The sequence below is a fragment of the Mustela putorius genome, unplaced genomic scaffold (genome assembly GCF_011764305.1).
Source record: "Mustela putorius furo isolate JIRA1106 unplaced genomic scaffold, ASM1176430v1.1 tig00003836_pilon_pilon_pilon, whole genome shotgun sequence".
Lineage (NCBI taxonomy): Eukaryota > Metazoa > Chordata > Mammalia > Carnivora > Mustelidae > Mustela > Mustela putorius.
In genome coordinates this window covers 32658595-32685655 of record NW_025421989.1, presented here as the reverse complement: position 1 = coordinate 32685655, position 27061 = coordinate 32658595, and the positions used below count along the sequence as shown (strand labels likewise).

The 27061-nt window shown below is 39.4% G+C and overlaps 1 protein-coding gene and 1 non-coding gene across 2 annotated transcripts; both read right to left on the bottom strand.

Annotated features, from left to right (window-relative positions):
* Positions 1-652: 652 nt before the first annotated feature.
* LOC101684907 (ferritin heavy chain-like) lies at positions 653-1535 on the bottom strand. The gene has a single exon (XM_045089227.1). It carries the CDS (start codon positions 1343-1345, stop codon positions 794-796), a length of 552 nt encoding a protein of 183 aa, XP_044945162.1. The 5' UTR covers positions 1346-1535; the 3' UTR covers positions 653-793.
* Positions 1536-24655: 23120 nt separating this feature from the next.
* On the bottom strand, positions 24656-24785 carry LOC123394748. The gene has a single exon (XR_006609510.1). It is a non-coding gene; the product is annotated as a small nucleolar RNA SNORA77 (small nucleolar RNA).
* Positions 24786-27061: the final 2276 nt, after the last annotated feature.

Genomic DNA, 27061 nt, shown 5'->3' with positions numbered 1-27061 from the left:
AACAATTGTTAACACTTGTGTATTTTAATAAACTAACAGTTTTCAAGTAAAGTTGACTCCCTTTAATACCAGCCTAATCCCATTCTTCACTTTTTCCATAGGGACAATCACTGCTGTAAATTGTAGACCATGTTCTTTTATGCTTTAAAAAAAATTTAAAAAAAATTTTTTAAAGATTTTATTTATCCGTTTGACAGAGATCACAAGTAGGCACAGAGGCAAGCAGAGAGAGGGGGAAGCAGGCTCCTACCCAGTAGACAGTCTGATGCGGGGCTCAATCCCAGGACCCTGGGATCACGACCTGAGCGGAAGGCAGAGGCTTTAACCTGTTGAGCCACCCAGGTGACCCCCTTTTATACTTTTACCATACTTATTCACCCACTAACAACCAGGGCCCCAGACCACCCACCTCCGTGCACCACCCCTTTGCCCCCATATCATTTATAAAGGCAAGACTGATTTGTGTTTTCCAGGGTCCTATGTAATATCTTCTCCCTCCACCTCCCGAGATCCCGAGATGCATGTGGATGGGCTTAGGGAGATGGAAGGACTCCTGGATTCCTGTTTTAAAACCTAAAAGGTGAAAGATTTGCATGCAAATCAATCAGAGACTCTTTTTTTTTTAATTTAGGAGCCAAATAAATTTATTGAAACCAAACAACTTTTTTTATGGCAAAACTGGGAAAAAAGAATTGGAACCTTTTGCAGAAGCAATACTGCAATACGCATGCTCAGCTTGGTGACCAGGCAAAGTCACCATGCGGCCTGGGGCTATGGGGAAAACAGTCCCAACTCAGTACTTTTTGTCGCTGTCGCCCAGGGTGAGCTTGTCAAACAGGTACTCTGCCAGGCCGGCTTCGGGGGCCCCCATCTTGCGCAGGCTGGTGACATAGCCCCCCAGCTCTTTGATGGCCTCGACTTGCTGGTGCAGGTAGTGGCTCTCCAGGAAGTCGCACAGCTGGGCGTCGTTCTTGTCGGTGGCCAGCTGGTGCAGGTCGAGCAGGCTCTGGTTCACGCTCTTCTCCAGGTGCAGGGCGCTCTCCATGGCCTTCAGGCCGCCCTCCCAGTCGTCGCGGTCCGGCTTCTTGATGCCGCGGAGGCGGAGGCGGCCCCCGCGCTGGTTCTGCAGCTCCATCAGCTTCTCGGCGTGCTGGGTCTCCTTGCGGGAGCGGCGCATGAAGAAGCGGGCGAAGTGCTTCAAGGCCACGTCGTCGCGGTCGAAGTAGAAGGCCATGGACAGGTACACGTAGGAGGCGTAGAGCTCCAGGCTGATCTGGCTGTTGACGGCGGCCTCGCAGTCGGGGTGGTAGTTCTGGCGCACTTGGGAGAGCTGCGGGGTGGCCATGGCTGGCGGCCCGGGCACCAGGGCGAAGGCGAAGGTGGCGCGGAGGCGAGGGCTGCGCGGCGGGCAGCGGCGGGGCCGACGGCGGTGGTGGCCTCGGAGATTTCCCAGCTTGAGCGGCAAGGGAGGCCAGAGGCAGAAGCAGTGGCGGTTTGAGACTTCAGGGAAGTGTCCGTTGGGATGTTGGGCGAGCCCCGGGATCGGACCGGAAATGGGGTCCAGGGAGGGGGGGGGGCAAGCTTCCGTTTGGGGATAGGGGGTAGGAGAGGGCCACAAGGGCAATGTTCTAGGTTCTGCTGGAGCTTGATGAGTCAGGGCAACCCTGTGCTGTGTACCTGGTGTTTTTAATTTTGGGATAATGTGTGTGTTTTCCTAGTACTTTCCTTCTTGCAGCCTGTTTTTATGAAACCATTGTCTCCCAAAATTCTGAGAATGTGAATTTGAATTTTCAGTAAATATCTCTTCTGTTTCCTGTAAGATATAAATATAAGTATTTGTGCTTATCATCTTCTCTTTGACTTTCCTGAAATACTTAAAACTGCACGTTCATATTTAGTAATGAAGGATTCATTTGATTAGCTTAGGTAATTAGCATGGATCTGATTTATAGTTGTGACGTTCATTTCACTAATAGGGTTCTCCTCTGAATGGGGAGGATGGAATATATCAATTAAGGAGTGGTTTTCTCCTTTGGAAGTACATGTCATGGGGCTTGCAACTAGGAAAGGTACCATCCCCAAAGCCAAAAGCATGGCATTTCTCTGACACTGAAAGACTTCAGTGGATCTCTCTTCTAGGTTGATGTGTTTTGTTTCATTTCTCTTCTGCTTTGAAGGTCCACAGTTTTCTCAGACCTGCTCTGACTTGGGTTCCCTTTCTGGTCAAGTAATTCACTGTCTTTGGAGTGTAGTTTAAAGAGATTAAAGCAGTTCAGTTGCCACTGTGCCTTTGTTGAAAATAAGTTAAGGTTAAGGGAGGATCAGAGCAGAGCAGGAGAAAACAGATTTGTTGTTCAGAGAGTAACTCTTTAATCTCACAGTCCTCCCAGGACCTTCTGCTATCCTTTGATTTCATGGACTCTTTTCTTGAACGTTCTTTGAGTGTGCTTGACTTTCTACTGTGGGTATTTTTAAGTTCTCTGGTTTTATCAGTCTGAAAGTGGCTCCTCTTTCACTCTTCCAAGCATTCTTCATGACCTCTGGTTTCCTAACTATATTCATTCTGATTGGTGTTTGTATATATCATTGATTTTGGGTCTGGTCCACCACCATGGTTCAGTTACCACCTTTTACTTTTTAAAAATATAAATACCCATTTTTAAAAATAATGAATGCATTCACATGGCTCAAAAACCACATAGTTCTACTCTCTGCAGGCAACCAATGGGGTATTACTTGCTGTAGTCAGAAAAAAAAAGGAGGAAAAAGAAAAAAATAAGGAAGGGTCATGTTTAGAAAAATCATAGATACATAAGAAACTTCACAAACATATTCTTTACAAGCATCTTACTTTGGAGTGCATATGGAGCATTTACCAAGACAGATCATCCTCTGGGCTGTACAACAAGTCTCAATAAGCTTAAATGGACTCAAATCATGCAAGATATGTTCTCTGACCACAGTGGAATTAAACCAGAAATCATCAACAGAAAATTACTTGAAAAATTCCCCAATTTTTGGAAATCAGTAATACAATAGTCACCTAAGCAATCCATGACTCAAGAGATCAAAGGGTATTAAAAATTATTTGAAACTCAATGTAAGTGAAGCACAGCATACCAATATTTTTGAAATGCAGCTAAAACCAATGTTTTGATGAAAATCAATAGCACTAAATGCCTATATGAGAAAAGAATAAAAGTCTTAAATAAATTATCTAACTTCCCACCTTAAAAAATGAAGGGGCACCTGAGTGAGTGGCTCAGTTGGTTGTGTTTGCCTTTGGCTCAAGTCATGATCCTGGGGTCTTGCGGTGGAGCCCTGCATTGGGCTCCCTGCTCAGTGGGGAGTCTGCTTCTCCCTCACTTCCCTGCCCTTCCCCCACCCCTCCTCACGTATACCGTATCTCAAATAAATAAATAAATAAATATAATCTTTAAAAAAGAACTAAAAGAAATAAGATGAAACCAGAGAGGAAGACAACCTATAAGAGACTCTAAATTCCAGGAAACAAACTGAGGCTTGCTGGAGGGGAGGGAGGTGGGAAGGATGGGGTGGCTGGGTGATGGACACTGCGGAGGGTATGTGCTATGGTGAGTGCTATGAATTGTGTAAGACTGATGAATCACAGACCTGTACCCCTGAAACAAATAATATATTATATGTTAATTTTAGAAAAAAATTTAAAAAGACCTAAAAGAATGAAGAATAAAGTAAGTCCAATTAGGCAGAGGTAAGGAAGACTTTGTCACAAGTCAAAGTATTTCACAGCCCGGGACAAAAGTAAAATGTTGAGAACCTTGAAAACACCAAGGGTTTTCAAGCATGTCTACTCCTATTGGGAGTAGGGAGAGACCGATAGGTCTGCTATAAGGTCTGTGGTTGGGCTGGTCATTTGGTATAGGGGTCTAGGTGAGAACTCTGTTTCCACTGTATGATGCCAAAGGATACTGGATCAAAGACATGGGGAGAATGAGGGTTCTTGGTAGGTTTTGGACCAGGGCAAATTGAGATGACTACACAAGGCTTTGTCATTTGAATGATTTGTAGCTGTATGCCTAGAACCAGGTGTCTGAACAAGAAGAGCCAATTCAAAATCAAATGTTTTTCTTGTCAGTTACCTTCCTAATTTCCTACCCCTAAGAAAAAGGATGGAAATCCAACCTTCAGACTAAGATTGTCCTTGAATAATAAGACTCCTTTCTAGATTTTTCTTAATGTTTCTTTTTTTAAAAAGATTTATTTATTTATTTATTTGACAGACAGAGATTACAAGTAGGCAGAGAGGCAGGCAGAGAGGGAGAGAGGAGGAAGCAGGCTCGCCGTGGAGCAGAGAGCCCGATGTGGGGCTCGATCCCAGGACCCTGAGATCATGACCTGAGCTGAAGGCAGAGGCTTTAAGCCACTGAGTCACCCAGGTGTCCCCTTGATGTTTCTTTTAATTTGATTTTATCCATGTCCATGTGTTCAGAGTGAGAGGAGAACTATCAGCATGATTTCACTAGGCTCTGCCCTGGTCCTCTCACTGGCGATGAACCACATATTCATATTAAAAAATGAAAAAGAATAGATAAGTGCTACTGCTCTACAGTCGTGAAATGTTAGTTTCTTCTCAGACCAAATTTGGCAGAGTGTGAATTTAAAGGAGGTGTGGTGGTCATGGAGGTGGTCATAGTGGTGGTTTAGTGTGTGTGTGTGTGTGTGTGTGTGTGTGTATCTAGGCCAGAGTCACCTTGTTCTCTTTTGACAAAATGGAGTCCAAAGAGCTCTGGGGAGTTTTAGTCAACTGTCTTAAAACCTATGACAAGGCCACAGAATTTAGTTAATAAGTTAAAATTACTTAGATATCAATCATACATGTCCATGATATGCTGAGAGTATTTTTGCCTTTCTTTGCTTTAGTTTCATAGTTTTACTTTTTCTCCTTTTCCATAATTTCACTCTCTTTCCTTCAGTGAGTAACTAGAAATCCAGAAAGTGGAATGTTTTAAGGAAAAATGAAAAATCGTATTTATTTAGCAACAGAATATCTTAGGAAAGTAAAAGGATTAAAATGGCACAGTATCAAAAAAGTGTTAAGAAATAAAATGGCAATGTATCAAAACCAGACAAAGCCATCACAATAAAAGAAAGCAACAAATAGTGCTATTGAACAGAGCTATTAAAGTTATGAACAAAATACTAGCAAACTTAATTCAGCAACATTTACAAATGATTACACACCACAACCAAGTGGGATTTATTTAAGGAGTGCAGGACTGTTTCAGTATATGAAAATCAATCAATGCAATACACTATGTTAATAGAATAAAGGACAAAAACAAACATCTCAATAAATGTGGGTAAAGAATTTGCAAGACCTTTCATCTTTTTATGATAAAAACAGCCAAAAAACTAAGGATAAAAGGAAACTTCCTAATCCTGAAAAAGACATATACAAAAACCTACAACTAATATCATACTTAAAGGTGAAAGTGAAATTTTTCTTCTAAGATTAAGAGCAAGACAAAGATATCTGATCTCTCCACATCTATTCAACATCGTACTGGAGGTTTTAACCAGGTAAGTTAGATGAGCAAAAGAAATAAAAGGCATTCAAATAGGAAAGGAAGAAGTAAAACGATTTTTATTTACAGATGATGTATAGAAATCCCTAAGGATTCCACAAAAAAGTTACAGAAATTAATATACAAGTTCAGCAAGGTTTTAAGATACAAAATCAATACACAAAAGTTGGTTGTGTTTTTAAACACCAGTAAATGAACAATCTGAAAATTAAATTAATACAATTCCATTCACTATAGCATCAGAAAGAATAAAAGACTAAGGAATACATTGACAAAAGAAGAGAAAGACACACACAGAAAACTATAAAAAATTGTTGAAAGAAACTGAACAGGACCTGAATAAATGTAAAGACATTCCATGTTCATGGATCAGAAGACTTACTATTGTTAAGACAGCAATTCACCTCCCATCGTTAATGTTATTTATTCTATAGTAAAAAATAACGCTACCACATTTTTATCAATTTATTCTCAATTAACCCTACTTCATACAAATTCTTTTTTTTTTATTATTTATTTGGGAGGGAGGAGAGGCAGAGAGAAAGAATATTAATCAGACTCCCTGCTGAATGGGGATTACCACTGCCACCCCCCCATCCCCGCCAACTCAGGGCTCAAACTCAGGGCCCTGAGACCATGACCTGAGCTGAAATCAAGAGACAGATGCCTAATCAACTAAACCACCCAGGCACCCCTCATATAAATTCTCAAAAATACTACCTCAGCATGAGTTTATACTCAAATAATTCACATAAATCAAACACCAACATATCTGCAGTAATACCTGTATAATGTACACATTGACTGTACTCCCTTAGTACCTGGGGTTCACTCATTAAGAAATATTTATTTACTTTCTGCATTTTTTTACCTTCATTCTATACTCACCACCCAAAATCAGATGGCAATCCTTGAAGCAATCTACAGATTCAACACGTCTCTAACAATACCCTGTTTGTTTGGTTTGTCATTTAGGATTTTTGCAAAAATTGATAAGCAGAACCTCAAATTCATACAACAATGAAAAAGGACAAAGTTAGAGGACTTATATTTCCTGACTTCAAAACTTACTGTGAGGCTACATTAGTACAGACTATGTGGTATTAATAAAAGGATAGAAATGTAGATCAATGGAATAGAACTGAGGATCCAGGAATAAAACTATACATTTATGGCCAACTGATTATTTTACAAGATTGCCGAGACTGTCCTGTGGACAAGGAACAATCTTTTGAACAAATGATACTGGGATAACTCATAACCACATTCAGAAGAATAGGCTTAGACACCTACTTCATACCATATACAAAAAAACTAACTCATAAATGAATTATAGACTTAAATGTAAGAGGTAGAGTTGTAAAACTTGTATAAAAAATAGGAGTGAATCTTTATAACCTTGGACTAGATACTGGTTTCTTACATATGACATGAAAAACATAAGAAACTGAAGAAAAAGATAGGACTAGAATAATATTAAAAACTTTTGCAATTCAAAAGAAAAGGAAAAGAATGCACTGAATAGGAGAAAACATTTGCAAAACACATAACTTATAAAGAATTTGTATCCACAATGTGTAAGGGACTCACAACTAAGCGATAGAAATCAAATAATCCAATAAAAATATGCAAAGGATTTAGATAGACATAAGAAGACATTCAAATGGCCCAAAATCACATTAAGTGATGCTTAACATCAGTAGCCACCAGAAAAGGCAATCAAAACCACAAGGAGAAACCTCTTTACCCACACCAAGATAGCAAAAATAAAAAAAGATAGATACCAACAAGTGTTGAAGATGTGGAGAAATTGGAACTCTCATACCTTGTCAGTGGGGTTGTAAAATTATGTGAAACTGAGAAAACAGTCTGGCAGCCCCTCAAAATGTTAAATAGATGTTACCATAAGGCTCAGCAATTCTACTCCTATGTTTATATCCAAAGAGACTTGAAAATATATACTCTGGGGCACCTGGGTGGCTCAGAGGGTTACTCTGCCTTCAGCTCAGGTCATGGTGTCAGGGTCATCAGATTGAGCCCCACATTGGGCTCTCTGCTCAGTGGGGAGCCTGCCCCCCCCAACCCCACCTGCCTCTCTGCCTACTTGTGAACTCTCTCTGTGTGTCAAATAAATAAATAAAATCTTTAAAAAAAAATCTGTCTTCAGCTCAGGTCATGATCTCAGGATCCTTTTGAGCAATCTCCATACTTTTTTTCCAGAGTGGCTGCACCAGTTTGCCTTCCCAGTAACAGTGCATGAGTTCCCCATTCCCCACAGCCTTGCCAACACTTGTTGCTTCTTGTGTTTAAAGCCATTCTGACAGGTGTGTGGTGATAACTCACTGTAGTCTCGATTTGCGTTTCCCTGATGATCAGGGATGTTGAGTATCTTTTCATGTGTCTGTTGGACATCTGTATATCTTTTTGGGAAAAACATCTATTCATGTCTTCTGCCCATTTTTTAAATTGGATTATTCATTTTGGGGGTCATTGAGTTTGATAAGTTCTTTATATATTTTGAATACTAACTCTTTATTAGATATGTCATTTGCAAATACCTTCTCGCATTCCATAGGTCGCCTTTTAGTTTTGTTGATTGTTCCCTTTGCTGTGCAGGAGCTTTTTATTTTGATGAAGTCACTATAGTTTATTTTTGCTTTTGTTTCCCTTGCCTCAGGAGATATATTTAGAAAGAAGTGGCTATAGCTGGTGTCAAAGAGGTTACTGCCTGTGTCTCCTTTAGGAGTTTGATGGTTTCCTGGCTCACATTTAGGTCTTTCCACAATTTTGAATTTATTTCTGTGTGTGGTCTAAGAAAGTGGTCCCATTTGGGGTGCCTGGGTGGTTCAGTTAGATAAGCGTCTGCCTTCAGCTCAGGTCATGATCCCAGGTCCTGGGATGGAGCTGCACGTTGGGGTCCCTGCTCAGCAGGATGTCTGCTTCTCCCTCTCTTACTCCCCCTGCTTGTGTTCTGTCTCTCACAGTCTCTCCCTCTCTGTCAAATAAATAAATAAATAAATAAAATCTTTAAAAAATTTTTTTTAAAAAGGAAAGTGGCCCCATTTCATTCTTTTCCGTGTACTTGTTCAGTTTTCCCAATACCATTTGTTGAAAAGACAGTCTTTTCCCATTGGATATTCTCTCCTGCTTTGTCGAAGATTAATTGACCATGTAGTTGTGGGTTCATTTCTGGATTTTCTATTCTCTTCCATTGATCTATGTGTTTATTTTTGTGCTAGTACAATACTGTTTTGATTACTACCACTTTGTGAAATAACTTGAAGTCTGAAATTGTGATGCCTCCAGCTTTGCTTTTCTTTTTCAACATTACTTTGGCTATTCGAGGTCTTTCCTTGTTCCATACAAATTTTCGGATTGTTTGTTCCAGATCTGTAAAACATGCTGTTGGTATTTTGATAGAGATTGCATGAAATGTGTAGATTGCTTTGGGTAATATAGACATTTTAACAGTATTTGTTCTTCCAATCTATGAGAATGGAATGTTTTTCCATTTGTTTGTTTGTCATCTTCAATTCTTTTTATCAGTGTTTTATAGTTTTCAGAGTACAGGCATTTTACCACTTCAGTTAGGTTTCTTCCTAGGTATCTTAATTTTAAGTGGGATTGATTCCTCAGTTTCTCATTCTGTTGCTTCTTCACTGGCATATAGAAATGCAATAGATTTCTGTACATTGATTCTGTATCCTGCGACTTTACTGAATTCTGTTTCTTGGTGGAGTCTTTGGGTTTCTATGTAGAGAATTATGTTGTCTGCAAATAGTAAGAGTTTACTTCTTCCTTGATGATTTGGATGCTCTTTGTTTCTTTTTTCTTCCTTCTTTCCTTCCTTCCTTTCTTTTCTTTTATTCCTTCCCTCCCACCTACCCCCTCCCCTCCCTCTCCCCTCCCCACCCCTTCCCTCCCTCTCTTTCTTTCTTTCTTTTGTCTGATTACCGATGCTAGGACTGCCAGTTTTATGGTAAATAACAGTGGTAAGAGTTTTAATAATATTCTCTATAATTGTTTGTATTTCTGTGGTTTGGGTTGTTATTTCTCCTCTCTCATTTGGGATTTTATTTATTTGGGTCATTTCTCTTTTTTCTTTTGGACAAGTCTAGTTAGAGGTTTATCAACTTTGTTGATCTTTTTAACCAACCAACTCCTGGTTTCATTGATTTGTTCTACCGGGGTTTTTTTTTTCCAGTGTCTGTATTATTTATTTCTGCTCTTATTTTTATTGTTTCCCTTCTTCTGCTGGCTTTAGGTTTGTTGTTCTTTTCTAGCTCCTTTAGGTGTAAGGTTAGGTTATATATTTGAGATTTTTCTTGCTTCTTGAGGTAGGCCTGTATTGCTATATATTTCCTTCTAAGGACCATGTCTGCTACATCCAAAAGGGTCTGGATTGTGTTTTCATTTTCATTTGTTTCCATGTCTTTAAAATTTATTCTTTTAATTTCCTGTTTGAACCATTCATTGTTTGGTAGCATGTTGCTTAACCTCCATGTATTTGTGGTCTTTCCAAACTTTTTTTCCTCTGGTTGACTTCTAGTTTCATAGTGTTTGGTCAAAAAAGGTGCATGATATGATTTTAATCTTTTTGTATTTATTGAGGCCTGTTTTGTGACTTAGTATGTGGTCTATTCTGGAAAATGTTCCATGTGCACTTGAAAAGAATGTGTACTCTGCTGTTTTTGGATAGAATGTTCTAAATATCCATCTGGTCCAGTGTGTCATTCAAAACCTTGTTTCCTTGTTGATTTTCTGTTTAGGTGATCAATCCATTGATATAAGTGGGGTGTTAAAGTCCTCTAATATTATTGTGTTATTATCAATTAGTTCTTTTATGTTTGTTATGAATTGTTTTATATATTTGGATGCTCCCATGTTGGCTCCATAACTACTTAAAATTGTTATATCTTCTTGTTGGATTGTCTCCTTTATGATTTATAATGCCCTTCTTTGTCTCTTTATGCAGTCTTTGTTTTAAACTCTAGTTTTTCCATTATAAATATTGCCACTTTAGTTTTCTTTTGACCTCCATTTGTGTGATGTTTCTCCACCCCCTCACTTTCAAATCTGCATGTGTCGTTAGGTCTAAAATGAATCTTTTATAGGGAGCATATAGGTGGGCCTTTTCTTTTCTTTTTTTTTAATCCATTCTGACACCCTACAACTTTTGATTGGAGTGTTTAGTCCATTTACATTCAGAGTAATTATTGAGAGATATATATTTAGTGCCATTTTATTACTTGTTATTGTGTCTGGAGATGTTCTCTGATTCTTTCTCATCTCTGTCACTTTTGGTATCTCCTTTGCACTCAAAGTGTACCCTTTAGTATTTCTTGCAAGGCTGGTTTAGTGTTCACAAATGTCGTTCATTTAGCTTGTCTGGGAAACTCTTTATCTCTCCTTCTATTCTGAATAATAGACTTACTGGATAGACTATTTTTGGCTGCAGATTTTTCCCATTCAGCACTTAGAATATATTATGCCACTCTTTTGCACAATCTCCAGCTGCCTTATGGGTCTTCCCTTGTATATTACTGTCTTCTTTCATCTTCCCATTTTTAGGATTTTTTTATTTATCACTTATATTTTACAAATTTAATTACAATAAGTCTTGGTGTTGGCCCGCCTTTATTGAGGGATCTCTGTGCCTTCTAAATCTGGATGTCTGTTTCCTTCCCCAGATTAGGGAAGTTTTCAACTATTATTTCTTGAAATAAATTTTCTGCTCCCTTTTCTCTCTCTTTGTCTCCTGGGACTCCTACAATATGAATATTATTGCATTTAATGGAGTCACTGTGTTCCCAGGTCTTCCTTGTATTGCATAATTCTTCTTTCTCTCTTTTGTTCAGTTTCATTATTTTCCATTCTTTTGTCTTCTGGGTCACTAATACTTTCCTCTGCTTCATCCAGCCTGCTTTTTATTGTGTCAAACCTGTTTCTGGTCTCATTTATTGCATTCTTCATCTCTGACTGATTCTTTTTTAAACTCTTTTATCTCTGTGGTAAGGGCTTCATTGATGTCTTCTATTTATTTAGCCAGTTATGCCTCCTGCTTCGGAAAATAATGGCTTTATGAAGAAAAGGCTCTGTAGTGCAGAGGGCCTGGTGCTTCAGGGAGTGCATGTGCTCTGGCATGGGCATGTCTCTAGCATGTGCTGCATGTGCTCTGCTGTTGTGTTCTGGCTGCTCCATCCCTCAGGCCAGTCATCTGCAAAGGTTTTCCTTGCCTGCTCTGCCTGTTCCGGGCAGTGTTTGCTCCCTGGCCTGAATGTGGTGAGTTTTAACCAGGTGTGCTTTGGTGTGGTTGTGAAATGAGACCTAACACCAACTCCACCAGCACTGGGGTTCTGCAGAACTCTCTTCCAGGGGAATGGCATATTCCACTGGGCCTGGGGCAAGCTTGACTGAGAAGGGCTGTCTCACCAGAGCACAGAGGGGTCGAGCTGCATATAAGCAAGTTAGGCATCCAGCATCAGTGCTGCACTGCTTCCCACAGGTGGCTCTATATTTATGCTGAAGGGTCGGGGAAAGAACTTGTGCCAGCCAGCTCCTTTGTTCCTGGAGAGGTATCTCCATAAATGCTGCCTTCCAGAGTCATGCTCTGAGAAGAGTAAATAATCTCTCTTCTGTGTGTCCCAGGCATTTTTCAGTTCACTGTTTCCACTCTGTCTGCCTCTCAGTTGTTTGCCTGCCTTCTCTCCAGGAATAATGCAATATCCTCCTGGCTTTATCCCATCCAAACCTGCTGAACTTTGAAACTCCAGGCTTTAGAGACATGGTGTGGGCAGGAACTCGTGCTGGTCTTTTGGGTGAGGGGCCCACTGTGCTAAGACTGATGCAAGCTTGACTGAGAAGGACAGAGTCCTGCCAGAGCACAGTGGGGTGGGGCTTGTTGTAAGCAAGTTAGGCAGCCCTTAGATACTGTGCTGCTTCCCCCAGGTGGCTCAGTATTTACACTGAGGGGTGGGGAGGGAAAGAGTACCAGTGAGCTCCTCTGTTCCCAGAGAGTCATCTGTATGAACGCTGCCTGTTAGGATGTACTCTGAGAAGCTTGAATAATCTCTTCCACTGCATGCCCGAGGTGATCTTCAGATCACTGTTTCCATGCTATCTGCCCCCCAGCTGTTTGCCTGCCTTCTCTACAGGAGCAGCACAGTACCCTGTAGGTTCTATCCCAGCCAAGCTCACTGACCTTTAAAACTCCAGGCTTTAAGCCCTGCTGGTTGCAATAACTCACAAAATTCAACCCCTCTCATTTTCCAAGCCAGTGGCTTTAGGGAAATATTCTCCTTGTCCATTCCCCTGGGTGTTCCCCCCTCTCTCTCTGCCTCTGCCTTCTCTGCAACCACAGCTCCCTCCCCTCCACAACATCTGTGATCTGTTTCTCCCCTGAACCACACCTCTGCACTTCCTACCTTCTCCAGTGTGGCTTCTTTTCTCTCTTTAGTTGTGGAGTGTCTTCTGTCAGGCTTCAGGTTGATATTGGGGGTATTTACGATGATTTGATAGTTATCTAGTTGTGTTCATGGGATAAGAGTCTAGGGTCCTCCTACTATGCTGCCGTCTTCAAAATCTTCCCTGTTCTAGATATTTACTTATTTATTCATTTATCTGCCTTTAACATGCTTTACTCATCATCCGTCTTGAACAATGGCTCTTGGCGGCCACTAGATGGAAGCCTAACAACATTCACATTTCCAAGTGCCTTTTTGGAAAATCACTTGATTTGTTCAAGCTAGATTTGTGGCATGAACGAAGGCTCTCATTAGCTTTTAAAATCTGGATTCTCATCTGTATTTATTGCATAATTTCCCAGTGTAACTTATTGCTGTTGCTGTCAGTCATTGTGATCATCCAAGCCATAAGTCAGTCTAGGAATGGTACAGATCTGGAGACCCAAGATCTAGTGAGACTAGAATCTTACTAGTCACCTTTTCCATGTCACTCCAGGAACTCTGTTGTACTCTCTTTTCCCTTACGGTAGATTGTATTATTTACTCACAATTATTTCTTCCCTCCCTGTCTGTGACTACTTTCCTGACCCTTGATTTTGTGTGTCCGTTGTCATTTATTTTGGTTAATGCTATGTGAGAAGACATCTGGTTTCCCACATTTGACTGAAAGATGTAAATGTGTTTGCATGTTTGGGCTTGGTGTCTTATGTTTTTTAGATCCACCATTTGAAGACCATATCTGGGGCATGTTGCCAAATGATGACACATGTAGAGTGGACATGAACCCAACACAACTAAATTCAATCCACAGCCAAGCCTAAAAAATAGCAATTGAGTCCTGCAAAAGTGATCCTGTAGACCTGTGAATAAGATTTTGAAGTTTCTTGGGGTGCCTGGGTGGCTCAGTTGGTTGAGCCTCTGCCTTCAGCTCAGGTCATGATCTCAGCATCCTGGGATCAAGCTCCGCATCAGACTCTCTGCTCAGCAGGGAGCCTGCTTTCCCCTATCTCTCTGCCTGCCTCTCTGCCTACTTGTGATCTCTGTCTGTCAAATAAATAACTAAAATCTCTAAAAGGAAAAAAAAAGATTTTGAAGTTTCTTGTTAGATAGCTTCCCTGTAGAAAAATTACCTAAGATAACTCCCCCAAATATAAGAGTTTCCTACCTCATTCTTTTACTAATGTGGTCCCCCTACATAGAAAGATAGCAGCCAGATTTTGATTACTCTCAGCTGTAAATAAATAATGGCTATTAGTCATTGCAAATTGGTGCCTGGTAAGTCAATTTTCAGGTTCTAATTCACTTCAGTAAATGCTTTAATAAAAACATTGTCAAAGAAACAAAGTTGAACTTTATGTAGTTTCCAAGACCCAATTACCATGAAAACTGGTAAGCTTCAAGGAGCACCATAATCCTTTTTATATGTGCAAAGAAAAAATACCTTTTTAAGTGCAAGTTATTTGGCTTTAGTTTCATACAAGGTGTGTTAATTAGTTTCCTTTATAAAGCAGCATGTAGTAGACAGAATAATGACTTCCCAAGGATATTTACACCCCAATCCCTGGAATTTGTGAATGTGTCACTTACATGACGAAAGGGATTTTGCATATATGATCAAATTAAGACCTTTAAAATAGGGAGATCAGATGAATTATATGGGTGGGACAAATATAATCACATGAGTCCTTAAAAAGGAAGAAATTTGCCCAGTTTGGTCAGAGAAAGATATATTGTGGAAGAAGAACAGTTATAGAGAGGGAGCAGTACTGACATTGAAGACTGAGGAAGAAGCCTCCAAGCCATGGAATGTGGGCAGCTTCTAGAATCTAGAAAAGGCAAAGAAATAGATCTTACCCTGGAGACTCCAGAAGGAATTAAGCCCTGCCTACACATTGATTTAACCCATTGTGACCTGTGTCAGACTTTTGACCTACAGAACTGACCAATACAAAAATTCATATAATATACAATGTTATATTAGTTTCAGGGGTATCGCATGTTGATTCAACAATTCTATACTCTACTCACCACAATAAGTGTATTCACCAATATTGTAATACAACGTTATGACAATATTAATGACTGTTTTCCCTATAGTGTACTTTTCATGTCCATGACTTATTTATTTTATAACTGGAAGTTTATACCTATTAATCCCCTTCATCAACTTCACCCATCTCCCCACCCAGCTCCCCTCTGGCAACCACTAGTTTGTTCTCTGTATTTCAGAGTCTGTTTTGTTTTTTAGATTCCACATATAAGTGAAATCACATAGTATTTGTCTTTCTCACTTAGCATAATACCCTCTTATTGTCCACCCATGTTATCACAAAGGGCAAGATATTCTTTTTTATGGCTGAGTAATATTCTATTATGTATATACACCACATTTTTTTTTACACCCCATCTTCTTTATCCATTCATCTATCGGTGGACACTGTGGTTGCTTCTGTATCTTGGATATTGTAAATAATGCTGCAGTAAACATAGAAATGCATCTATCTTTTTGAATTAGTGGTTTTTTTCTCTTTGTGGAAGTACTGGATCATATGGTAAGAAATTTGTGTTGTTTTAAGCCACTAATTTTCTGTTAATTTTTTATAGCATCACTAGATAACTAATACATACAGCAAACTTCCTCTCAAAAGGATAGTTTTTAAAGTACTAAGAGTTTCTTAAAAGGCATTCATCTTTAAATCTCTACATTACAGAAAATGGGTAGACGAACTAAATCTTTCCTGTACTGAGGATTTTTTAAAAAGATTTTATATATTTATTTGACAGAGAGATCACAAGTAGGCAGAGAGGCAGGCAGAGAGAGAGGGAAGCAGGCTCCCCACTGAGCAGAGAGCCCAAAGTGGGGCTCGATCCCAGGACCCTGAGATCATGACCTGAGATGAAGGCAGAGGCTTAACCCACTGAGCCACCCAGGCACCCCTGTACTGAGGATTTTTTATGTGAACTTTTTTCTTTTAAATATTTTCTAAATGTAAAAAGCACAGTAAAAATGCTTATGGTTGTCTTTTATGCTATCTGTCTCTGGCTTTGAAGCCCATTTCTGCCATTAGCAGTGGTTCTTAATTTTTTAAAGATTTTGTCACTTGTGAATTTGTTCACTAAAATTTATATGTAACCCTAAAATCAATACTTGTGGTACTTTTATAGGCATTCACAGATGCAGAGAGGCAAAAATACTTGAGGTTCTCAAATTCACATGCCCACTCTACCTTCTTTTTTTAAAGTTTATAAAATGAATTTATTATAAAATCAGTCAATAGAGGGGCACCTGGGTGGCTCAGCGGGTTAAGGCCTCTGCCTTTGGCTCGGGTCATGATCTCAGGGTCTTGGGATCGAGTCCCGCATAGGGCTCTCTGCTCAGCGGGGATCCTGCTTTCTCCTCTCTCTCTCCGTCTGCCTCTCTGCCTACTTGTGATCTGTCTGTCAAATACATACATAAATAAATAAAAATATTTTTTTTAAAGATTTTATTTATTTATTTGACAGAGAGAGATCGCAAGTAGGCAGAGAGGCAGGCAGAGAGAGAGAGGAGGAAGCAGGCTCCCTGCGGAGCAGAGAGCCCGATGCGGGACTCGATCCCAGGACCCTGAGATCATGACCTGAGCCGAAGGCAGCGGCTTAACCCACTGAGCCACCCAGGCGCCCCAAATAAATAAAAATATTTTTTAAAAATCAGTCAATGGGAATAAAAAGTCTCTTCTGACCAATACAAAGTAATGAAAGCAGGGGTTACATTATGTCAGTTGCATTCCTCAATATCCACTACAGAATTCTGTTTATTTATTTGTTTGTTTAAATATAGCTCACACAGAGTGTTATATTTGTTTCAGGTGTATCATTTAGTGATTTGACAAGTTTGTGCATTATGTATGTTCACCACAATGTAGCTACCATCTGTCCTGTTACATCGCTATTACAACATCACTGACTGTCTTCCTCATGCTGTGCCTTTTGTTCCCCTGACTTATCCATTCCGTACCTGGAGTCCTGTATCTCCCACTCCCTTTCACCCATTTTGCCCAAACCAAACACCCCTCCACTCTGGCAACTATCAGTTTTTTCTCTGTATTTATAGTTCTGATTCTGCTTTTTTTTATATACCACTGAAGATTTTATTTTATTTTTAATTTAATTTATCTTCAATTAATTAACATATCATGTATTATTAGTTTCAGAGGTGGAGTTCATTGATTCCTCAGTTGTATATAACTCCCAGCGCTCATTACATCATGTGCCCTCCTTTTTTTTTTTTTTTAAACATTTTATTTATTTATTTGACAGAGAGAGATCACAAGTAGGCAGAGAGGCAGGCAGAGAAAGAGGAGGAAGCAGGCTGTCCACGGAGCAGACAGCCCGATGCAGGGCTCGATCCCAGGACCCTGGGATCATGACCCGAGCTGAAGGCAGAGGCCTTAACCCACTGCGCCATCCAGGCGCCCCTCATGTGCCCTCCTTAATGCCCATCACCCAGTTACCCCATCCTCCCACCCGTATCCCCTCCAGCAGCCCTCAGTTTGTTTCCTATGGTGAAGAATCTCTTTTGGTTTGTCTCTCTCTCTCTGATTTCTTCTTGTTTTATTATTCATTTTAAGATTCTATTTATGAATGGAATCATATGGTATTTGAGTTAGTGTTTTTGTTTTCCCTGGGTAAACACTGAACAGTGGAATTATTCAATCATACAGTATTTCTATTTTTAATTTTCTGAGGAACCTCCATACTATTTTCCAAGTGGCTGTACCAGTTTGCATCCCATCAACAGCATGTGAGGGTTCCTTTTTCTCCACATCCTCACCACTTGTTTCTTGTGTTCTTGATTTTTAACCATTCTAACAGGCATGAGGTGATATCTTTTTGTAGTTTTTTTATTTCAAGTTTTTATTTGAATTCTAGTTAGTTACACATCTGGTAAAATTGGTTTCAGGTCTAGAATCAAATGATTCATCACTTACATACAACACCCAGTGCTCATCACAACGAGTGCCCTCCTTAATGCCCAGCAGCCATTGAGCACATCCCTCACCCACCTCCCTCCAGCAACCCTCAGTTGGATCTCTATTGTAGAGTCTCTTACGGTTTGTTTCCCTCCCTCTCTTTTTTTCCCTTCCCCTATATTCAGCTGTTTTGTTTCTTAAATTCCATATATGAGTGAAATTATACGGTATTTGTGTTTCTCTGAATTACTTTGCTTAGCATAATACACCTAGCTCCACCCATGTCATTGCAAATGGCAAGATTTCATTGATTTAGATGGCTGAGTAGTATTCCATCATGTATTCCACACACACACATACATATTTTATATATATTTAATATATATATAAAATATATATATATATATAAAATATATATATATATTTAATATATATATAAAATACGTATGTGTGTGTGGAATATATATATAAATTAAATATATATATATATTTAATATATATATAAAATATGTATGTGTGTGTGTGGAATATATGATGGAATATATATTTATATTTATATATGTATAATATATTTATATATATTATACATATATGTGTATAAATATATATTTATACATATATATTTATATTTATATATATATTTAGACATATATATGTGTGTGTATATATATATATATATATATATATATATATACCGTCCCTTCTTTATCTATTCCTCAGTTAATAGACATTTAGACTCTCTCCATAATCTGTCTATTGTGGACATTGCTGCTATAAATATCAGGGTGCATGTGCCCCTTCAAATCACCAGTTTTGTATCCTTTGGGTAAATGCCTAGAAGTGCAATTGCTGGGTCATAGGGTAGTTCTGTTTTGATCTTCTTGAGGAACCTCCATACTGTTTTCCAGAGTGGCTGCACCAGCTTGCATTTCCACCAACAGTGTAAGAGGGTTCCCATTCTTCACATCCTTGCCAATGTCTTTTGTTTCCTGTATTGTTAATTGTAGCCATTCTGACATGTGAGATGGCATCTCATTATGGTTTTGATTTGTATTTCCCTGATGATGAGTGATGTTGAGCATCTTTTCATGTATCTGTTAGCATTGTATGTCTTCTTTGGAAAAATATTTAGGTCCTCTGCTCATTTTTTAATAGGATTTTTTTGTTGTTGTTCAGTTGTACAACTTCTTTATATATTTTGAGTATTAACCTCTTAATGGAAATATCGCTTGTAAATACCTTCCTCCCATTCAGTAGGTTGTTCCTTTTTTTATGGATTATTTGTGTTGCTGTGAAAAATTTTTTTTCACAGCTTAATTTTGCTTTTGTTTCCCTTGCCTTAGGAGACACACCTAGAAAAAATGTCGCCTTGGCTGAAGTCAAAGAAATTACTACCTGTGTTCTCTTCTACGATTTTTAAGGTGTTAGGTCTCACATTTAGGTCATTCATCCATTTTGAATTTATTTCTGTGCATGATCTTCAAAAGTAGTCCAGTTTCATTCTTTTATGTGTAGCCGTTCAGTTTTCCCAGCACCATTTATTGAAAACACTGTCTTTTCCCCATTGTATATTCTTCTTTCTTCCCCTTTAATGTGAATGTTCTCTAAGAGAACTCTTACTCCTCATTTAAAAAAATTCTTTCTTCTTTTTGCTCTCCAGCTTGTGTGCTTTTATTCCCCTCTCTCTTCTTCTAGCGTGCTGACCCGTGCTTCTGTATCCTCTAATCTACTATTGATTCTCTCTAGTGTGTTTTTCTTTTTCAGTTATTTTATTCTTCAACTCTGATTGGCTCTTTTTAATATTTTCTATCGCTTTATTAGAGGTCTCCGATTTCTTCCATTCTTTTCTTCAGCTTGGTGAGTATCTTTATGATCACTACTTTAAATTCCTTATCAGGCATATTGCTTATTTCTATTTCACTAATTTTTTTCTGGTTTTTTTTTTTCTTGTTCTTTCTTTGGAGCATATTTCTCTGTCTCCCCATTTTGCTTGATTTTCTGTGATGGTTTCTATGGATTTGGTGGGAGAGCTACTTCTAAAGTTGGAATGATCTTGCGTATGGTGTCCCCCGTGCAGATGGTGTGTGATTGGTGACTTTTGCTGGCTAGCAGGAGCTGTGGCAGTTTATGTTAGTTACTCTTTTAAACCCCGTTTTTTTACAGAGAGAATAAGGAAAGAGTGAAAATAAAAGAAAAAAAAAGAAAATAATAAAAGGTGTAAAGGAAAAAAATGAAAAAAGCGAGAAAAACAAAATAAAATAAGACAAGTTTTTAAAAGTAAAAAAAAAATGAAATTAAAAAGTAAAAACTAGGGGCACCTGGGTGGTTCAGTGGGTTAAAGCCTCTGCCTTCGGCTCAGGTCATGGTCCTGGGCTCCTGGGATCCAGCCCTGCATCGGGCTCACTGCTCCGCAGGGAGCCTGCTTCCCCCCTCCCCTCTCTCTGCCTGCCTCTCAGCCTCCTTGTGATCTCTGTCTGTCAAATAAGTAAATAAATAAATCTTTTAAAAAAAGTAAAAACTATCTCACACACACACACACACACACACACACACATACTATCACAGCTCATTTTCTTTGCCCTAGCATCACAGTGCTGTTGGTGTGGGCTTGAGGAGCTTGGGCTCACTGCGGTCACAGGCTCACTGTGAGCCAGAACCTCTCTGGTCTGAGCTTTTGAAGGGATGGGAGAGAGAACCTTCCTGCGCTTCTTCAGCCCTTTTAAACTGCAGCTTTTTTCTGTGTCCCAGCAGGTCTAGAGCAGGTGTGGACTTGTGGACCCTCAGATCACTGAAGTTAGCAAGTTCACCTAGATGACTAGCATGGTCCTTTATGGCATCTGGACTGTGTTCTGGTCTAGGTATTTAAGGTGAGGTGGGAATGTAAGCTGTGTGGTTCTCCAGTCCCTCTGACTGGGGAGCTTTCCCATAGCTCCTCCACCGCTTGGCAGAGTTTCAGCATTGTCTTTTTTATATACTAGTGGCCCTTTTAAACTGAAGGTTTTCTCCTGTGCCTTATGACAGGGATCTGTTCCTGGTCCCTCAGTACTATCCCCACTGCCATTCACAGTGTTGGGGGTCGGGGTTACCTTTGTTACCATTTCTTCATTTCTCTTGTTGTGCTCTTGCCATTCTCTCTGTCTTTGGTTGCTCAGTCACCCTCAATTCTTCTTCAGGAGGAATTGTTCTGTTCGTATCATTTGATGTGCCTGCGGAGAAGGTGAACTCAGGGTCTTCCTGTGTCACCATCTTGAACCAGGACACCCACTCTGCCTTCTTGATTTAGCTCATAATGTAACAAGTGTTTTAGTCATGGTCTATTTTGTACCAAGTTTTTTTGCCCCCCCCCCTTTTTTGGTGATTTAGCTATTTTAAGTGGCCCCCACATGTAGTGCTGAAGGACTATGAATGTTCTTAAGTTCAAGGCTGTGCTGTGCCTTACAGAGAATACATGTGGTAGATAAACTTCCTCAGAAATGAGTTATAGTGCTATTATCTGTGAGTCTCCTCAGGAGACTGGCCCCAGTGAGCCCTGGTTAATAGAGGTGACCAGGGAGCCAGTCCCAGTGCTGTGACCAGATAATAAATGAAAGATGTGATGAGTCCTTACCAGACTAATTTATTTCCTGCATTGTTGCTAAGCTTCACAATCCTATGAGGTAGGAATTGCTTCTTTATAATTTTCTAGCATGAGGAAACGGAAATCCGGATTATAAATTATTTGCCCAAGATGACATGAACACTGAATAAAGTTTGATCCGACTCTCAACTGTACCCTCTAGTGACCTCAATCATCTCTCTAATAAATGGAGTATAAACAGGACACTGGGCCATGTACTTTCTTGAGGCCTCTCCCAGCTTAAGTAATGTGAGAACAGAAAAGTACAGACACAACCAGGAAAAAGCTGTTGTGATTCCATAGTAGCACAGTAACACCTCCTGCCCCCTGCCCCAGCTTTCTTGGGACTGTCCTAACCTTTGGCAAGACCAGTTTTCTCTTATTCAGCTCCATGGAATAGTATTTCCTTGCTCACTTTCTACTAGAAAATTAGTTTAAAGTTTTAAAAATAATGAAGGACTGTAGTTTGAGAATGAACAATGCTTTTCCTCAGTGGGCTGCCAAGCCTCTAGTCATGGATTACACTAGGGTAATTAGGTTTTGCAGACTCTCCTCTCATGTGCTGGTTAGAACATCACACTTTTTTTTTTTAAAGATTTTATTTTATTTATTTGACAGAGACAGACACACACAGAGAGAGAGAGGGAACACAGGCAGGGGAAGTGGGAGAGGGAGAAGCAGGCCTCCTGCCGAGCAGAGAGCCTGATGCAGGGCTCCATCCCAGGACGCTGGGATCATGACCTGAGCCGAAGGCAGAGGCTTTAGCCCACTGAGCCACACAGGCACCCCCTTTTTTGTTATTCTTGATTTCAATATTGTGCTTCTGTTTTATGGGTGGCATTTCCACATATGAAGGTCTTCCATCCTTCATTTGGAAAGATCAATATTTCATTGTCAGGATAGAAAAGATACTTAGATTTCTTTTCCTTGTAGAACTCAAACTAGTTTTCTAGAAAATTATTCAGCCCCTCTTTCCCAACCTCTTTTTCCTTGGTCAATTCAACTAATAACCATTGCTATTTGTGTATGCTGATTTTCAAGACGAATGTAATTTTGTGTGGTCTTGACAGTATTTCCTTCCCTCTTCCCCCTCTAAATGGTTTAGGACACATAATAGGTCTCAAATAATTGCCTAACGGGTATACCTACTGCTTGGATTAAGTAAACTAACACTTCAAATGTGGCTTCTGAGTGCCCACTGCCATTTTTTAGTCTAGGAGTGAGAAGTGGGTGATAAAGCTAAAAAAAAAAAAAAAGAAAGAAAAGAAAAGTTATAGTCTGCTTTCAGCATTTTCTAGCCCCCAATAGACTCAAACTCAATTCTTGCAGAAATGAGCTCAAAGAACCATGGGGGAATCATTACTGGTCCTTAATACTCTCCTGACAGTTATTTTATGATTGAGCGCATGTGGTTCAAACACCTAATAACCCAGTTGTACTTTTTATTCTAGAAGGAATTCAAATGCTTCCTCTGTCACGTGTGGCCAGAGACTGTGACTTTCTTATGGAAAGTTCTAGACTAGGAATGACTCTGTTGACCTCTTACTACTTAATGTAATGGTCAGTTTGACCCAAGGAGGAGTGTGGAAGAATCACTATAAGAGAAAGTTGAATACCAAAAATCTTGTTGGTAAGGGCTACCCTACATGAAGGTGTCGCATCTTATTTTACATCCTCTAAGGCAGAGTTTGCTTGCAAAAAAATGACTGAAGGAATAGGATTATCCGCTAAGGAAATAAGTATGCAGTATGATTTTTTTCTTTATGATATTTTGAGAAGAGAAATATTTCTATTTTATTGTTTCTTAAGTTATATAGGACAATAGTCCTAATCTTTGAGTTGTAGACCTTGGAAGAGCTTTGTCTGAGGGCTGAATAATGGCTTACAATGGACTTCTGTTTTCATAAGTATGTAAATACTCTTATGATTAAGAAAATACAAATTTATTTAAAAATCTGTTGCTGGCAACTGCCCATATGCGTACCCTGGGGTCACCTGAAGATATTTCCTGTGTTCTCTGCCAGAGAGTTTTCTCTGTCCCCAGGAGTGAGCTCAGTTCATGGATGGCAGATCAGAAAGGCTAGAGAGTTAAGGCCCAATAGGAACTACCCTCATACAAGGAGGAACAGTAGTTGGTGCATAAATACTCCAGGTTCTTTCTCATGGAAGGCATAATTCTGAGGTGCATGGTTCATAGTATCTCTGAGACTCCTCATTGGGATTGAGTCCCATTCATCTACAGTGGTAACCTGCCCATGAACTTATTCTATTGGATTCTTTCCCTTCCCTGCCTTACTTCCCCATTCCCTTATTATGTGTTTTGGTGTTATCTCCAAAACAAACTACTTGCAGTCCAATCTTTGTTTCAGTGGTAAACTTGAGGGAACCCTGAGACAAAACCTTATTCATTACTAGGAAATTTTCCTTATTATGGGCCTTCTTATATAGGTAAGACAAACATTACTCTTTATTCTCTGTGTGTGGCTAGGGAATGGATATGAATCTTGTTTTAGTGTAAAAGGAGTCATTAAACACAGTAAAATGAGGAGTATGGACTCAAAGAAAAGTGACTATTTGGTCCTCATGAGTGTTCTTACAGCTAAAACTTTTCTGGGTATGATGTTTCGCAATACCTGGATACTTCGGCTACTAACCCTAAGTAAGCTTGTTCCCACTCTGCCTCTTCCTCATTATTTGGTTATGCATTTTTAACATCCCTCTAACATACAACCCTCACATATACATGAGTGCTAGCCAATTACATTTTTTTTCAGAAAGAGAAAGACATATATAACTACCTATACCATAAATGCCATGAAGGTAGGGTCACCATTGTTTCAACAATATGCAGGTCACAACACACAGTAGCAGCTCAATAAATACTGGATTTTAAAAAATGAATGATTGAACAAGTCAACCAGCCATTTGACTAATAAATGAAATCATATGCTTTAGACTTGATGTCGGTCTGATCAAGGCAGTATCTCTCTCAAAATGTAAGCTTCTACACGTCATAGCACCCAACAGAAATCCACAGTGATTTATGTTTCTTCTTCTCCCCGCGTCCCCACAAGGTTGCATCGCCCTTGATGGGTTAAGGTGATCACACCCCTTGGGGATGTTTCTATAGAATACAGAAAAAGCACCCCCCCCCCCGGGGCTGCAGCTGGGTGCAGAGTGAATTTGTACACACTGACTTTTTTTCCCCCACATATATTTCCTTGTTCAGTTTTGATCACAGACTTCAAGTAGGACATTAGCAGGACTAGAAACGTCTTCAGTAACAGCAATTTGTATAATTGAGGGGCTGGAGAACTCTACTGAGTAGATTTTCTAAGTAAGAACTCTTCAGTCTTCAAAGACAGATCCTAATATGAGTGCAAGATTGAAGCTTATAAAATCTGAGTGAATACAGAGAAAATTAATTTAGGCCTTGTTTGTTTTTCAAATTCTGGAGTGAAGAGTCACCCTTTGGAACTTGGAAAAGATAGTTTAGTTCCAATTAAAGGCAGCAATGCATACTTTACCTAGTAGACAGTAAATGTGAAGGACATGTTTTCTGGGCGGGAATACTTTAATACTTTAATAAAGTATTAGATGAACTCATGGGTGGAGATTACTAAGATAAGTAACGGAGGTTTCAGGCGTGACTGGGCTTTTAATGTCAACAAAGAGAGAAAAGTACCAAATAGTGTCAAACTTCAATTTGGTACCATTAATATCATCTGGAATACTTGTTAGATAGTGTGTGGTATTTCATGTTATGTTGCTGTGTCCTGAAGAAAGTGATTAATAGTATAGACCTTTTTGCAAGTATGATAAAAGGCTATAGACAGTGTGTAGAGAATGAGATAATAAAGGGCATGTGTGAAAGTAGCTAGCTATGAGTCTGTGGGCATGCATGCTGGAAGTAAGTCACATTATTGGATCATATACCAAACCCATTGTATTAACTGCCCTGATTCTCTTCAATTATGACCATCTAATTGCACCATAGAATTCAAATTTCTGGGTTGGGGTTGTGCAGGAAAATGTCACATGACCACCTCTGCTGGGGGAGACAAAGCGAGGGAGAAAACGGTGGTGATGGTGATTGAGGACCCTGAGCTATACTGTCTCTGAGAAGAGAATATATCTTTACATGGCAGAAAAGCTGCTTAGGGTCTGAAGTCACGTTCACATTTTATCAGTTGGATCCTTTAAATTTGTTTACAGTTTAGAAATAAAATATACTTCCAAGACTCTTCCATGAGGAGACACGTTTCAAATCATGTTTCCAAATTCAATGCTAACCTCTTTAGTCAATGGTGCTGAATAAAATGGTTGCTTTGTAAAACTGGGAAATGGTTTAAGTGGCTGCGATCTACATACTACATTTTAAAAAATTTTTTTAATTTAATTTTATTTGTCAGAGAGAGAGAGAGCACAAGCAGGTAAAGTGGCAGGCAGAGAGAGAGAGAGAGAGAGAGAGAGAGACTGAGCACACAAGCAGGGGGCAGTGGCAGAGGGAGAGAGAGAAACAGGCTCCCTGATGAGCAAGGAGCCCAGTGTGGGAGTGGATCCCAGGACCCTGGGATCATGACCTGAGCTGAAGGCAGAGGCTTAACCGACTGAGCCACCCAGGTGTCCCTACATTTGTTATTTAAGGTAATAACTTGTAAAGTTACTTTAAAAAAATTATTTTATTTATTTATTTGACAGAGATCACAAGTAGGCAGAGAGGCAGGCAGAGAGAGAGGAGGAAGCAGGCTCCCCATGGAGCAGAGAGCCCGATGTGGGGCTTGATCCCAGAACCCTGAGATCACGACCCGAGCCGAAGGCAGAGGCTTTAACCCACTGAGCCACCCAGGTGCCCCAGTAAAATTACATTTTTAAGTGGGAAATCAAATACTTACCTCTCATTTGCTTTTGAAGTCTTAATTGCCAAAGGGAATTGTTTGGAATAACTTCCAATAACTTTGGAAGTTACATTTAAGTCACTTCTCATATTGTCAATCAACAATTACCCCCCAAAGCATAACCATATGTTTCTTATACATAAAAACAAAAGTACACACTTTCCCATTTTCTTCAAATCTCTAAGGTAGTTTTTGCATGCAATAAAAGATTTATGCATTGTTGTTTCTGTCAGGAGTAGAAAAATTTTCTCAAGATTCAGTGATCCAACAATGGTGGTGTATAAATATTGAAAAAGTTACCAGGGAAAGTTCTGGAATATACTATAAAAATAGTGTAAATACTAGAAACTCATTTCTTATAAGAGTATAAATGTTAGGGAGAACTAACTAGATTTTATTCTTAGGTTATTGTGCTTATTATAAATAAAATTTATGACCCTTAAATAGTACCATATACTAAGCTTAACAATAAATATAAACAACTAAATTTGCTTTTGTAATACTTTGTGATAACATTATCCTTGTATGAAATAATATGCTTTGTTCCAGCTATATGCGCTGTGGG